The sequence below is a fragment of the Channa argus genome, chromosome 15 (genome assembly GCF_033026475.1).
Source record: "Channa argus isolate prfri chromosome 15, Channa argus male v1.0, whole genome shotgun sequence".
Taxonomy (NCBI): Eukaryota; Metazoa; Chordata; class Actinopteri; order Anabantiformes; family Channidae; genus Channa; species Channa argus.
The window spans coordinates 19,696,112-19,711,770 of record NC_090211.1 but is presented as its reverse complement, the minus strand read 5'-3'; the positions used below and the strand labels follow the sequence as shown (position 1 = coordinate 19,711,770).

The window sequence follows — 15,659 nt, the reverse complement described above, 5'->3', positions numbered from 1 at the left end:
CGGATGACCAACAGTGTGGCCCCCTGAAATGTGCCCAGCAGGCTGGATCAGTAATTTATCCATGATAACATATTAATTGTGTATTACAACAGTACAGTATGTCAGTTTCTTACAACACTAAGGAAAAAGTTCATCTGTTTTAAGAAGATGTTGTGAAATTACACCTTTGTACAATTAGGCAACATGTTCCAGTTATTGCAGCTGTAACTCTTGACTTGTACAACCTGTTAAAACTTCTAATTGTCGAAAGTACTGCTGTAGTGCACAACAAGAACAAAAGGCACCTATCTCATACATCAACACTGAATTTATTTTCATTTTAGTTCAGATGAAGGTTTCACATTTTATACAAAATCATTAGAAAATGTCCGACACTCCAAAATCCCATCGTTAATCTAGGTTTACTGGCTTCAGACACCAAAGGATTAATGGAGATTCATGCAGCATCCTGGACCTGCCCATGAGGCTCAGAGCTCTGACCTCCAGTTCAATCAAATCATAATCCACAGTTCACAACCGTGGCCAAACACTCACTATCTCAGGGAGTCTAATGTCTTGAAGTCATAACCTGACAATATGGTAGTGATAGTTTGCCACATCTAGTTATGTACAGAGTAGATATACAGTAGGATGAGGAGTAAGAGACAGTAACTTCAGATTGATCTGCCCTACTGCTTGATCCTCACCACCCAAATATCTCTGATGTATGGACACATGACCACATCAACAACACCATGTATGTTTTCATACACATGACACATCATTGGTTATGATTGGTTATGTAGATTGAAAAAAGAAAGATCATTACTATCTGAGATTAAAATCAACCAATGACCGCAGGGCTGAGGAGTGGGGAAGAGTGCAGGAAAGTGCACAGAGCCTCTATTTGGATGAGTTTTAAAAAAATTTTAAAATAATCAGCAGGTACAAGTGGAGACTTAGTTGCTCAGTGTTTTGCTGATGTACATGCCCAGCACAAGCGCACAAACCGACCCTCGTATTGGCAAACGCCTCGGCCTCGTGCCCTTGAGCCGGATGCCACAGTCTCCTCAGCGGAGGACAGTGTGCGACTGTACACGAGGGAAGAAAGGGTTAGAAAAGATACAGTACACACCCTAAAGTAAGATCCAACAACTGGAAACAGATTTTATTAAGCCAACGCAAAGAGATCCCCCTTTCAAACAGAACAAACCATGATGCTGGGGCAGAGAGGCACTTACACGAATCACGTTTATGTTACACAGTGTTTGCATCTGTGTGTGTGTCTCTCTTAAGTGGACACAGCTACATTTTTTTTTTTTTCAATCAAACACCCAACGCACACACTCACGGGTATTTTGTTTTTTACATCGGAGCATGTTTCTAGCAGTTGGCACATGTACATGCAAAGCTTCAAATATGGCGAGCACAGCCAAAACTGAGGGGAAGGGGAGCAGAGCAGAGGAGAAGGGGGATGATAATGATAGATGAACAGAAACGCACAGACAGACAGGCTCTCAAACACTGCGAGTGCTTGAAAACGCCCTGCCCCTGCCCCATCTTTGATCCTGCCCCCCTCCCGCCCCGTTCTCGGGTCAGATGTTCGTAGCAGCAACAGAGGAGCCCTCTGATTGGTGCATACCACAGTCCGTTAAGTCAGTCAGTTTCCAGAATGAGCGGCGGTTGCTCGTTCTCTTCCTCTAAGCGCAAGTCATTGAGGTCATCTTCTAAGCCCGCCCCCCCCACGGCGCCCTGCTCTTCGCAGTAACCTATCAAACAAAAGGCCAAAGGTCAAGCACTGAAACAAACAACTCAACTTCACTCACACACACCATTTGGTACAAAATACTGACAAAATACTGCTTTTAGTTAGATGAGTTTTCCAGTCAGTGCTGAATATAAATGCAAAGATCGAAAATCTAACAACTCAAAACAAACATTATCAATACTACAAGAAGTTTATTGATGAAACAGCTATTTCTAGGAAACCTCTTATATTAATATATTAGGGGAAAAAAGTAGCAACAGAAAACAGAAACATTCCTGATTGGGATTGTGTGACGTACCTTTAGTGACAGCAGCACTGTAGGCCTGAGCCACAAGTGGGCGATCATGTGACCCCTGCTCAAGGATCTCATTGGGTGGCTCAGCACTGCCGTCTAACCTGAGATCAGATTCAGTAACAGAAACTTTGTGAGATAATGTGTTTTCACTCTGTATTAACTCTGTGTGTGTGTGTGTGTGTGTGTGTGTGTGTGTGTGTGTGTTACCTGTGCTGCTTCATAAGTGTGCATTCCCCTCCCTCTTGTGGGTCCAGGTTGTACAGATACAAGTAACCATCAGCCGCTGCCACCAACAACCTGGGGATCTTCTGAATTCTAAATTTAATAACAAGGAAACTAAAATTTGAAATCTTAAATTGAAATTTAACAACAAAGAAAGAAAACAAAACAATTTCATCTGCCCAAAAAGCCAAGTTTGTGACTTGGGAAAATAAGACTAGACTTGGAGATTATTGCTAAGACTCAACACAACGAAGCTTTTGAACACACTGGCTCAAACTGATGGGCATTAAAAAAAGGTAAAAAGGTTTTTTAAAAAAAAACCTTGTGTAAAATGTGTAAGTGAGAGAAGACGTCACAAAGTGCTTCACTAAACAGAAATCGAATATAAGCAACAGGCATAAAATGTCCTTTAAAACAAGTCTTGATCTGTAGCATCCACAGTGATGACAGATCCAATGGGAGATAGTTTCAGAAAGTGCAGGAGCCCGACTATACAAGGCCCCAGATGAGAGTTCCTGTTTTGTCAGCATTTAACTTTTATAAAACCTTAAACGTGGTGGTTAACATGAGCAGTACAGCAAGACTGGAGGAACAAAGACCATCAGGATAACTTCAAAGATCACACACAGTAGAGGGATGTGATGGTGACTATGTCAGAGAAGAATCACGACCGCAGCCAAAGCCAGAATATAAAGAAACCGTACGGTCACATGATCGTTTTACTAAATTAATCCAAATCATCCTTAGAAAACAGACGCTAATCAGAGTCACAACGCAAACGCTTTACGATTCTTTTTACCCTTTTTAAAGCCCATAAATTGTGTGTTTGTGCACACTCACACAGCTAAGGCGCAGATGTTCTTATGTCCGCAGAAGGGCAGCCGCACGGTGGCGAAGGCACGTCCCTGCGTGAACATCTCCGTGACCTGGGAAGGCAGGTAGGTGGTGGACGCCATCAGGACTTTGCCCAGGTAGCCTCCCCATGTGGTGGGCTCCTCTGCAGGCCTACACACACACACACACACACACACACACACACACACACACACACACACACACACACACACACACACACACACACACACACACACACACACACACACACACACACACACACACACACACACACACACACACACACACACACACACACACACACACACACACACACACACACACACAGAATGAGAGGAGCTTGTGGTTTTATGCTGCAAATAAAGCAAAAAGCAAATGAAAGAAAAGCACCTACACATATTTCTCTTTCTGTGTCTCTAATTTGAAGATGTGGACTGTCTCCGTGTTGCTGGAGGCTGACAGGTACAGGCCTTCCATACTGAACGCGAGCGAACAGATGCTCACACACCTAAAACAAGGAAAACAGTAAAACACACACTGCATTAGAAAGCGCACTCTGGGGCAGAATCACGCCTGTCAATCAGCCACAAATCACTTCTACCTCTTGACTCCTCGCCGAAACTCAAAGAGTTTCTGTCCCTCTGGGATTGAGAAAACACGAATGACCGTGCCCTGTGGGGAATTGGAACAAAGGACATGTACTGAGGATGGCAACAAAAGGAAGAGACAGCAAGTTCCTTTTTTACTTAGCCGCAAAGTGTACTGAGTGTACTGAGTGTACTGTGCGGTATCTGTCCTACCTTCTCTGAGGCTGTGGCTAGTTTGGTTCCACTGGCATCAAAAGCCAGAGCAGCTAACGGGCTGTCGTGGGCTGGAATCATGTTAGCTGCTCTCTGGAAAATAAAACCCCGCACTAGTTAGAGACGTCCTAATTTACAGAGACAAAGTTAATCAAGCACCGTCTGATGAAACGACAAGGACACAGTCTCACAGATTTCATGGAAATTTCATTTGAGCTTCTGTTCCTTTCTAACACGACATACAACAAACATTACACAGTACAATAACTGTTAACGAGCATATGTGTGTCCTGTGAGCAGTTGTGCATAACAGAAAAATTGTGCTTCATAAAATAAGAGGTGAGGGGAAACATATTAAAGACTTATGGACATATCAAGAGACAGTTGATCCACCCTCAAAACTTCCAAAACAGGCTTTATTAAAGAAAGATCCTAGTGGGGCAAAGGGTTTTACAGTGTGTGTTCACCTACCAGATTGACTGTGTCAAACACCTGCACTTCTCCTATTGTAGCGCTGCCTGGATACGCCAGGTAACAGTTATCATTGCTGATGGAAAGGGCACACAACCCTGGAGGTGCATACAAACAGAAGTCAGACAGACAGAAACAACAGAATTTCTGAACTGAAACGACTAAGACAGCAACAACCTAAATGTCTACAACAGCTTTGGTTGTTTTTTTTGTTTTTTTTTCAGGTCTTTAGAGTGTAGACAGTGGTGACAGGTTTCACCACCAAACGGAAAACAAATATTGGTGAACACACCCCCTGCTAACTGATACATATAAAAGAAAACCTCAGGAATGTCACATCCTGTTTTCAGGAGGAACGTCTTCCCCACACTACGATGTCCAACATACAGTACCATGCTGGGATGGTGCTTGTCAGCCTTCACGCTCACCTGAAGGGTTCGGTGGAGTCTCCCTGATAGTGTGCAGCACTTTCATGTCTCGGATGTTGTGAATGTAAAGCGACTCCTCCAGACACACTATCAGCCTCTGCAGAGGACCCACAAAACATCAACAACAACCCAACTGTTAAGACAAACGCTAATTACACATTCATTAACCAACTGTGACACATTCTGCTGCTTCATGAAAACGTGACTCTGCTGTTTGCGTGTGTCTCGTTGTCCCACCTGTCTGTTGAGTTTGACGGCCAGTATGGTGTTGGAATAGGAGTAATTGCAGATCTCAGTGCCTTTCTTGAAGTGACAGACTTTGAGCTTCCTGGGTGCCTTCAGGCTGACAATAGCCACCAGGCTGCTGGAGAACAGACGCTCCACAATACACACATCCTCTGTGTCTGCTGCAGAGACACACACGCATAAATAATCATCTTAAAACATTTGCCCAGTGGCTTCTTCTCATCTTTTATTAGCTGCCTGTCTGTGACCTGCAGGGTAACAATTCTAAACAGCTGATGTCCTGAAATAGTGAAAATGATCAAACAATAAATAAACTTAGGCAGTAAACTGCAATGACTACTAATATTGAAAAGCATTTGAATCTTTATGTGAATTTTGAACCTTGAACATACCTACATACATTTTAGCAAAGGCTGATTTGGTGAACTGTCTTCCTTTGACTAGACAATGTAACTTTGCTGATATAACTTACTTCAGATTTACTATTCAAATGAACAGGATTATCAAAAAGGTACATGTTAGCGTACTAGAACACGGTGCATAATGCAAATGTTTCCAATTACAACGAAATAACAAAGAATAGAGCTTAAACAATACTTACTACATTCATATATCTGCTCCAACTTGTCCACAGAGGACAGGGAGAAAAATTTGTATCCCGATTTGGTGCCAACAGCTAAGGATCTATACAAATAACGGAAACAGACACAACAGCAGTATTGGTCAAACATCGCATCAGCAAGATATCACACCCCTACACACACACACACAACATATCCTGCTACATACTATTGTCATCACTATGTGTGTTAGTAACCTGTCATACACTGTAATGTGTGTTGGTTTAGCTAACACACTGTGATGTGTGTGTTAGTTTAGCCAACACACTGGTCACCCCAAGGGAGCTGTTTTGTAATGAGTGTCCAGGCCTCTGCTGTCCACAGCAGTCTGCAGTGAAAACCCCCTTCTTGCGTAATAAAGTAAAATCCATGAATTAAGTCTGTCAAAAAAAGAAAGATCTACAAAACAAAAAAGTCTGAGCCTTTTAATCGTTCCCTCAACTGTAGCGCCGGTCCTAAATGGGTCAGCCAGTCATCGCAGGTATCAAAACCAAACAGAAACAGCCAATCTATCTGCGGGCAGTATATTTATTCTAACAATGTAGATCGATGTAAGCTCAGAACATACATGACAGCTATTCTACATGTGGACCGGGGCAGAAACTGCCCTCTGAATCATGTTAGCTCGAAGGCAAGTCATGCTAGTGACCGGCGATTTAAAACATATCTGGGCATTGTAAAAAGCTAACCAACATCAGCGTGTAGTGGCCGCCATTTCTAACGAGCAAAACCACATGTAGGTGATTCCACATCGAGCCATGTCACTTTTGAGACTCCGAGACAGGCCACGCTCAGCTTGCTAACGTCCGCTAGCCTGTGAGCACAGGCCATCGGATCCCTAGACGCTCTCCACTCGGCCCTGTCTTACGTGTTGTCCTGATTAAAGTTGGCGAAGAGGAGCTGGCTTCCGCCAGCTTCCCCGCTCTGACTGGCCAGGTTCATGGGCTTGGCACCATCCACCTATACAGATCCGGTGGAAGCAGCAGCAGTCGAGCTCGGGTTAATGTTGTGATAAGGGCCACAAGTGGTAAACCTCACGAATCCATCGCTCGCTTTCGGCCCCGCTATAGTGATTGTTGTTGTTGTTTTTTACTGGCGCTGTTGCTCCCACTCACTGCGCATGCTCCGAGGAGCGAGCGTGACGACATTTTAAAGGGACAGAAAAGTTTCCTTCGTGCGCATCACTTTAGAAAATAAAAAATAAAATTTAGCGTGATATAAATGTGGATTGTCTTATAATTGGTCTTATATCTACACTATAGGACAGAGAACCAGAGCAAATACAGATCCACACGGAGCGAGTCATGGTTGGTGTTGGTGGATCGCTGCAACTGCGCCCCCCAACGTCAACATGTGCAAACAGCACCTGAAATCAACAGGGGAAGAAACTGGTTTACTAAGGGAAATATTGTGTATTTCTCTCCGCTCTCTTCATTTGGTAGCTTCAGATACTTGGCAGATGCTGATGCCTAATACAAAAAATATCAACTAATAAGATATGATGAATATTTTTTGAATTTTTAAAAGCTTTGTGTCACTGGTGTGTAGCCCGCTCCCCCCTTTTTTTAAATTTGTATTCAAAGTGTCAACTTCTTAATAGAAGGAATTAAATGAAATTGTAAAAAATACATTTTTGAAATTGTTCTCTTCTTGAACATTTTAGATTTCAGCAGAAACCTTTCAGCGACCGAGTGACCTGCCCCGCAAATGCAGGTTAAATTGTAAATTGTGATTGTGTATTAAGTCTGAGCGTGTTACTGTATGATTGTTATACAAATTATTCACCTGCCCCCAACATGAAACTCAAACCAGCACAGTCAACCAGCTGACAGCTAAACTCCTTTGTGCAGCAAGAAAAAAGAAGCACCGAACCTGAAAAAAAGTTTAAGTGTCATGTGCTTCTCATATTTATGCAGTCACAACAGCAAAAAATGAATCCAGCCAAAATGGACAAATGGGCTGTTGTCTGCGCTAATTCAGCTTGGTCCTTCACACCTGTGATGTCAAACCAATCCAGCTGCCCTTATCAACAAGTGTATTGGCAGGTTTGGGCTGGGTGTGAGCTCTATAGTTCTTAAATAGTAGTAGCTCCCCTTCCCCCTTCCTCAGCCATGCACTGCCAAGTACCGGTCTCAAGCCTGATAGAAATTGGGGAGGACTGAGCCAGGAAGGGACTCCGGCGTAAAAATGTAAAAAATCAACATGTGGAACAATGATCTGCTGTGGTGACCCTGAACTTACAGGACAGGCCCAAAGGAGAAAAAATAAAAAATACACACTAATGAGCTTAATGTCAGTGGAAACACAACACTTGTCAAGTGATATTGAAGCAAACTTACAGAGGCACCACCTTGGTAAAAATGTTGGGTTTCTTTTTGCCTAAAACTTTAGCGTTTTCAAAACAAGGATATGAGGTCTGGGTGTGTGCTTGGGTGGACCAAACAAAAAAAAGTCACAATTGTGGACAAAAATAACTGAATTTTTTTTAAGGGTGTAGCCAGGCGGACAGCAATGTGGCCATTTGGACTCAAATTAGCCGTAGTTAACCAAATGGCTTTATGGATGTTTAGAACTATATAACACCATACACCAAGTAAGTCAATAAACTACTTAGAAAATTGTTTATTTTGTACAAATACGCAAAATATAAAACAAATTCTCCTAAATATAAAAATATATTAAACCCAATATGGATTACAACTAATGATGCTGATCTCTACAAGGCACGGGGAACTGCTGTGGAAGGATAAATGTAATCAAAATGAATATGCTTCTAAAATTTCGATATTTATTCCAGTGTGTCCCAGTTTTTCTCGCTAAATCCTTCTTTAACAATTAAAAAAAAACAAAACCCATCTCTTCATTTAGCTGGAATAAGAGACGGTCATGGATAATGCAGAAGTCACGGGAAGCATGTGCCATGGAACTGCCAAATTTTCAATGGGTGACTATGGAAAAGCATCCAACGGTCAAATCTCTCTCTCGTCTTTACCATGTACTAAAACGCCACTAGCAAAGCCCATGCAATCAGTTCGGATGTCACTTCTCAATTAATGAGCAATTCTTCAGCATCACCTGAGGGGCAATGCATGTTTTTTCCCTTTGTCCACAGAAGACGCTTCTGGAATATGGACAAAGTGTGGCATAATTTCATTATATCATCTTTACACGGAAAATTATGTCGGTTCATTTGAACAATTGGTGCAAAGGTTTAACATCCCTAAGACTCACTTCTACAGCTACCTGCATCTCAGAAATTAATTTTGTCCTAACTGGGACCCCTTCCCTGTATGCAGCTCTTCACCTTTTTTGGATGCCATTTATTAATGTAAGCCAGATATAAAGAAAGCCATAAGTATAATATATGAGATGCTGAATACATGCAATTCGACAATACTGAAGATGCTCTAAAGTAAATAGGGGTTTTACAAGAGGACATTTTAGATGAACTTTGGCAAAAGATTTTACATAGTGTCCACTTATCCACAGTCTGTGCGAAACACACTGTAATTCATATTCCAAGGCAAGAATATAAATAATTTGAGGTTTTGACACCATATGTGACTGTTGCAAACAAGAACCAGCAACATTAGTGCACATGTTCTGGACTTGTTGAAAATTACATATGTTTTGGAGACTTATTTTTGATTTTCTATCAAAAATATGTAAAATTTCACTTGAACCATCTCCCTTCATTGCCCTGTTTGGTTTTGTGAATAATTCTCAGGCCAATCTGATTGCCAATCAACAATGCCAACAATTACCACCAGTGCAGATGCAGAAGTAGAAAAATTATAGTGTATGTACATATTTGTACTATGGATTCTTTCAATCAAAAAAAAAAAAAAAAAAAAAAAAAAAAGAATAGTGTTAATAAAATATATACTGCCATCAGCAGATGTAATTTAGGAGTATCATAAAAGTCTCTCTCTACACGTAATGGAATCAGATAGGATTTGTCCCCTTTAATATCCTGGACCCTCTGTCAACAGTGGGAGGGGAAAGTTCAGTGTTCTGCACAGAGTCAAAGGTATGTGTCCAGACACAGCTACGCAGAGTTTTGTTGTCGTTTGTGTCATTGCAATTTCTATTCATATCTGCTTTTCCACGACAGAAGACACCTAGTTCCACTCGGACCACGTCCTATTTCCCCCTGAGAAAAGTAAAAGATACTAAACACGCAAAACAAAATGTGCCACTTGCAAGTACGTGCGTACAGGATTTCCAGTGTGCTTGGTGTTACAGGCCATTTGCATCGTGCCACTGATTAAAACAGTCTCTCTTTGGCACAAAGCATAGTGACACCTGGCAAGAAACACACATCACCGGTGTCTTTTGTTGGCAATGTGTGCACCTTCGTCTTCCAACTGTGCTGTCCCCCTGGATGTACTGAGGTTTGTGGAAGGGCAATGGTTCCGCACCACAAGCGGAGAATGGCGTGGACGCTTCCGCACCAGAAGCGGGGGCGGACGCAGATGATCCCGCACCATCAGCCTCCACAGTGCAGTCGATAAGCTGTAGCACCAGCCTCTCTCTGAAATCTTTTTGTGTCAGCTGCTTCTGTTGCTTTTCTCTGGAAATGTGACAGTGCAAAATGAAGGCGTTCACAATTGCAATGTCAACAAAATGATAAAACAACTTCTTGTACCACTTCCTTGTTTTATGGATGATGTTGTAGTAACTAATCAGGGCGTCGGAAATGTCCGCTCCCCCCATGCTCCTGAAAACACAAACAGTGACAAAAGATTCATTGTAGCTGAATGCAAAAGACCAAATACTCAACACAATCATGACAAATCAAAGTGAACACACATACTTTTTGTAGTCCTTCACAGCAGCTGGTATGGGGACCTTTGCTATTGTCCACTGGCCATCGGCTCCCTTTACTCGCCTGTTAACGGTGTCTCCCTCGTAGGCTTTGTGCATTGTGGAGCACATTACTACTTCTCGTGTGTCCATCCATCTAACAAAAAGCAGCTCATTCTGCCTGATCCACTCCATGGTTCCTCTGGGAGCATTTCTTGGCATGGTATTCACCGCAGTGTTTGGCAATCCGATCACGACAGGACGAATAGTGCCACAGGCCAAGATCTTTTTTTGGTGGAGGTCCTTGAACAGTGTGGGACTTGTGTAAAAGTTGTCCACAAACAGCTTGTACCCGGTCCCCAGCACGTTTTGCTCCACCAGCTTCATTACGGAGTCATAACTTAGCCCTTGGCCTTGCTCCACCGCGGACTTTCCATCATAAACAAAAAAGTTCCAGGTGTAGCCAGAACTAGAATCCGCCAAAACGAAGAGTTTATACCCCCACTTTCTCGGCTTGTTTTTCACACAGTGCTTCGAACTACATCTGGCCTTTGACTTTGCCATCCTTTCATCAACAGCTATCGATTGGAAGGGGTGAAAATTGCTCTTGCATGCCTCCAGTATTTGCTCATATAGTGGCTTGATTTTACACAAGCGGTCGTAAGCTGGTGTACCCTTCTTTTCATCGTTTTCAGCATCCACCTTGGGATCACTAGGATGCAAAACTGCCAAAATATTCAAAAACTTCCTCCTTGCCATGATTTCAGTAGGCAGTGGCAGAGAATAGAGCCTGGAAGCCCTCCAGTAGTCACTGAGGCTACTACACTTCACCAAGCCCGTGTAAATTACAATGGCCAGGAAGGAGTAGAGATCTTTCAGATTGATATCTTGCCAAGGCTTCTGAGTCTGCCTGATTGCTCCATAGGCATTTGAATTATTAAGAACGGTCTTCAGCATTGTTGATGTAAAAAAAAGCTGGAACAGCTCCATTGGAGTGTAGGACGCTGTGGAAACAATCTGGGGACCTGGCTTCCTTTTAGGCTTGAATGGAAGACTTGGGGGATCCACATCTTCATCATTCATACTATGCCATCCTGGTGTACTGCTGTTGGTAGAAGCAGGGGCTGATGCTGCTGCTTTCCTCCTCCCTCTGTGTGATCTCCCTTTACCTCGCCTAGGTGTGAAACCAGAAGTAGACGGCGGCGGCTGTGACGGCCCTGTGGATCGGGTGGGGGTCATCCTGGGACGCTTGTGTTGGGGATCTCCTGGCTCCCAGTCGCTGTCTTCAGATGACCCCTGCACACTACGAGGCATATTTAACAGCAAAATGAGAATCCAACAACTATAAAAAGTAAACCCATAAACTTCTAGGTATGTAGTTTACAGATTGTCTTCAAGTCTTAGTCCGGTGTTAGACTTAGTTACTCACTGATCTAATTCGGGATCCTCTCCCTCACTGGAATCCTCTGCAGCAGAGTCCACGCTATTATCATCACTGGAGCTCTCGACTTGTTGGTCTTGATCTTCGACACTAAGATTAAAAACATCCTCCGACACGTCCTCCATAGACGAGTACTATCTCTTCGGAGATGTCGTTATAACTTCAAAAGTAAAGATACAACTTCTGCTACTTCTCAGATCGGACGCCTGTACGGCACCCTCAGTGTTGTGCCGTGTATTTCCCCTGCACGCAGACATATAGAAACGCCTCCCAATCACTGAGCGCCTGCAAGGTCTACGTCCCCTAAACCTTTATTTCATTGGCTAGAAACGCAAATGCGTCATCACAGGGGACACACACCATTGGTCGGCTGTAACAGCGCGGGAAGTGTTCATGTGGCGTTTTGCGTGTCTGCCGGGGGCTATGATTGGTTTACAGGCTCACAGAAGGGCCGGTTCAGTTTTTTTCTTAAGCTTTATTGAACGTTTTAGTATAGTACACACGTACACAATCAAGCTGCGCAGTAAAAAAAAAAAAATTAAAAATAATTTTAAAAATACAATTTTAAAAAAGCGCAAACTAAAGTAGGAGCTATCTCAAATCAAACTGAAGTCACTTGGCAAAGACACCAATCTCAGTGCTTTTTTTTTTCTTCCAGTGATTCAAACAGGGTTTTAATTGAAGTTATCTGTATTTTGTTATAAAAAATTTACCCAGTATCAATACGTTATTAACAACAAAGCCCTTTTTATTTGTGACAAAAATACCAAATTTCACTATTACCAAATGTTTCTTAAAAAGGAATTCACCCATTCACAATTGACACAATTCACAATTGTCCCCTCATATAACATTCCAGTTACACTAATAAACTTTTCTTTTTCCCACAATCAAACTATCACGTTTTCAATATAAATCCCTTTATATTGAAAACGTGATAGTTTGGATAGTTTGCTCAACGCAGTTAAATGATTTATGAAATTCTACAAAATAAAATATACCCACTTAGTTTTAATATATGGTTATGGTCAACTAAATCTAATACAAGCTTTTTATTATTATGGATTGATCTTCCCTTCAGGAATCCTGATTGTCCCTCACTAATCACAGAAGATAGACCATTCTCTCCATAGTTCCTTGAAAGAATTCTCAATACAAGGAATGACATTTTTAATATTACACAAACAATCCTCCTCCTCAAATATAGAGTGAATAGATGAATACAATTTACAGTAGAAGGAAGAAACCTCCTTTTCTAAAATCGTAGGATTATTGCATTTTTCCCCATTAATATTTAGACTTTTTTTCCAAATTGCTAAAGTACAAAGAGGTTTTCTCACCTGCCTCAATCCCATTGGCACAAGATCTTACAAAGGCACCTTTGTAAGATCACCAGATTCAGATTTTTTGCAGCATTTACAAATATTTCTTAGTAAATTAGATTTGTTTTTCATCTTTTCCCTATCCCTATCTTTTCCTTGTTTAGAAACGTTTAGTAGCGAGTGATCTATTGGTGCCAACATGGAGGAAGTGGAGAAGAAAGCACAACTCCTTCTGAGGAACAGCACCAATCCACTGGTTCGGGACTTGCGACAACCCAGATAGAGAAATCTACAGGAAACCCACACACAGACCAGTGTCTACCGTTTGACTCTCACCAGCCACTGCAACACAAACTAGGAGTCATCAGGACCTGGACCACAGGGCAGAAAACATCACCACCTCCTCTGAAGCCAAAAGGAAGGAGGATAAACATCTGAGGAAAGCTCTCAAAGCCTGTGGTTATCCTAAGTGGGCCCTAAACAAAATGTCATCCAGATGCAACAGAAGGACGACAGAGCAGAGACTCAGAGTCAAAAGGAAAAACACTGGTGAGACCTTACATAGCTGGAGTGTCGCAGAAGCTCAAAAGGATCTTCACAAAACACCACATACCTGTTCACTTCAAACCCACTCTCTCACAGGGGACGAGCCCTGAGGCACAACCTTTCCCATGTTTCATCCATCCCCAGGAAGATTAGGACCACTTCACACGTCCACCAAGAGGGCCACATCTAAAGACCTCCATCTTAGGGGTTTAGGGAGTTAAGGTCGTAATCGTTACATCTTGATGACTCAACCCTGTTCCCACCTCCCCCCTTAACGAAGACACTCTGGAGGATATAACTGGGTTAAGGACAAAATCATTTTTAAGTGGATGATTATATTAGAACATAAACCGAAAACTGATAAAGATGCAATGGCTTAAAGATGATAAGAGACGCAGGCCAGAATTAAGTGTGAGTCACTGCTTAAAAACACACAGAGACAAACATCACCTACGTGTCCAGAATAGCTTTACGGCCATTAATTAGCCCACGTGTATTTTAAGCCCTTGCTGTAACACATATGAAGTCAGTGTAGACTAAACATTTTGGGGTTTTCTTATTTACAGTGTATATTGGATAGTAGGATTCGCTGTGTAAATACGTTTGTTTGGTCAGTGTCACTAAAATTTCGACTGTTATCTCTAAACACAGCTGGTGGTAAATGTGCAGCATGTTTGGTTTGAAGGACTGAACTTGTTTGGATGTCGCTGTGTTTGTACAGTGTATCTGTTCTGTCTCACACAGCTGCTGCACAGAGCCACAAAGAGCTTCTGCTGGTCAGTGTTATTGTTGGATAATATTTAATTTTCCATTCAGTGTGTGTGTGTGTGTGTGTTTCATGGGAAGCATGAGTGGATCTGTACAAGGACATGTAGAGACACACACAGAGAGACAAACGTGAAGAATGAAAACTTTCCCTTGTTGCTGCAGAGCTCACATTTGTTTGATGTGATAAATTGATGAATTGACGAGAACATCATTGTTACCTATCAAATATTATTACGAATCAGAGAGAAGCTAAAATGAGGCTGATATTTTCACAGACAGGAGGAGAGTGTGATGTTAAGCAATAACCACCATGTCACCATTCTTGTTATCATGTCAAACATTTGTTTGATCTGATGTATTTACAGCACGTTTGTATAAAATATTTAATAAGTCAATGAGCTACAGATCATTATTGTAATCTGGATTAGGCGACAAACAGAATACAAAGAGCATGGAAGTTTTCACCTTTTGTTTTTGTTTATATATTTAATTTTAGGAAAAACTGGAAGCAGGTCTCTACAAACATGCCTTAATTTAAAATATATAACTACAATCTAATTGATTGTATAAACATTCACCATCTTCAAAATACGTTACAAGTCCCTAGTGCAGCCAGTCACATTTAATTGTGTGGACGTCACCAAGCAGAGGTCAAAATCCATCATTTAGAAATAAGAATGATGGGATATCTGAGATGGGACAGACTGTGGCCCAACTGTTGCCTGGGTTCGTCATCACCAGAGACGATGCTGCAGGTGATGGTCCAGAGGAAAGGAAGTGTCCTGTCTCTTCAAAACACACTTCCTTGGTTTCTCTCTCATGTTACTCTGGTAGCACCATGACCACACAACACATTATCACATCAGTAGTAGAAGTAATATTTTACATCAAGTAAACACAATGGTTTAACTTGAAATCTGAGTGGATCTTCCATCAATGCAAAATGAAGATTGACTTATAATTAAAAATAAAAATAAATATTTGGAGGACTTTCCCTGCTCGTGTTCACCTTGAACTCTCTTCTCACCACTTTCTGCCTATTTTCATGTACTTCACTATATGTTTTTCCACTTTTTCCCAACACAAATCTTC

At 41.9% G+C, this 15,659-nt stretch overlaps 2 protein-coding genes across 3 annotated transcripts; both read right to left on the bottom strand.

Annotated features, from left to right (window-relative positions):
* Nucleotides 1-1,335: 1,335 nt before the first annotated feature.
* On the bottom strand, nt 1,336-6,805 carry wipi2 (WD repeat domain, phosphoinositide interacting 2). Its single transcript, XM_067476250.1, has 12 exons — nt 6,553-6,805; nt 5,666-5,748; nt 5,056-5,225; nt 4,819-4,915; nt 4,391-4,488; nt 3,920-4,012; nt 3,721-3,791; nt 3,514-3,627; nt 3,105-3,269; nt 2,250-2,357; nt 2,046-2,143; nt 1,336-1,748 (listed from the first exon to the last, which is right to left on the bottom strand). The coding sequence occupies exons 1-12, from the start codon at nt 6,624-6,626 to the stop codon at nt 1,636-1,638; spliced, it is 1,284 nt and encodes a 427-aa protein (XP_067332351.1). The 5' UTR covers nt 6,627-6,805; the 3' UTR covers nt 1,336-1,635.
* A 1,486-nt stretch (nt 6,806-8,291) lies between these two features.
* LOC137099425 (piggyBac transposable element-derived protein 4) lies at nt 8,292-14,270 on the bottom strand. Of its 2 annotated transcripts, XM_067476249.1 has the most exons (4): nt 13,867-14,270; nt 11,920-13,729; nt 10,501-11,793; nt 8,292-10,404 (listed from the first exon to the last, which is right to left on the bottom strand). In XM_067476249.1, exons 2-4 carry the CDS (start codon nt 12,054-12,056, stop codon nt 9,924-9,926), a joined length of 1,911 nt encoding a protein of 636 aa, XP_067332350.1. In that variant the 5' UTR covers nt 12,057-13,729; nt 13,867-14,270; the 3' UTR covers nt 8,292-9,923. The 2 variants fall into 2 exon arrangements, with proteins under 2 accessions (XP_067332350.1, XP_067332349.1); XM_067476248.1 differs by having other exon boundaries at nt 11,920-14,270.
* Nucleotides 14,271-15,659: the final 1,389 nt, after the last annotated feature.

Bases quoted from the DNA above. Each gene is read 5' to 3' on its own strand.
- wipi2 (XM_067476250.1), bottom strand. From the start codon at position 6,626: ATGAACCTGGCCAGTCAGAGCGGGGAAGCTGGCGGAAGCCAGCTCCTC. The intron at 5,226-5,665 runs GTAAGTATTGTT...GTGTCTCTGCAG, and splicing joins GGAGCAGATATATGAATGTA to CAGACACAGAGGATGTGTGT. The intron at 2,144-2,249 runs GTAACACACACA...ATCTGATCTCAG, and splicing joins ACACTTATGAAGCAGCACAG to GTTAGACGGCAGTGCTGAGC.
- LOC137099425 (XM_067476248.1), bottom strand. From the start codon at position 12,056: ATGGAGGACGTGTCGGAGGATGTTTTTAATCTTAGTGTCGAAGATCAA. The intron at 11,794-11,919 runs GTGAGTAACTAA...TATGCCTCGTAG, and splicing joins GAGGATCCCGAATTAGATCA to TGTGCAGGGGTCATCTGAAG. The intron at 10,405-10,500 runs GTATGTGTGTTC...TTGTGTTTTCAG, and splicing joins GCTGTGAAGGACTACAAAAA to GAGCATGGGGGGAGCGGACA.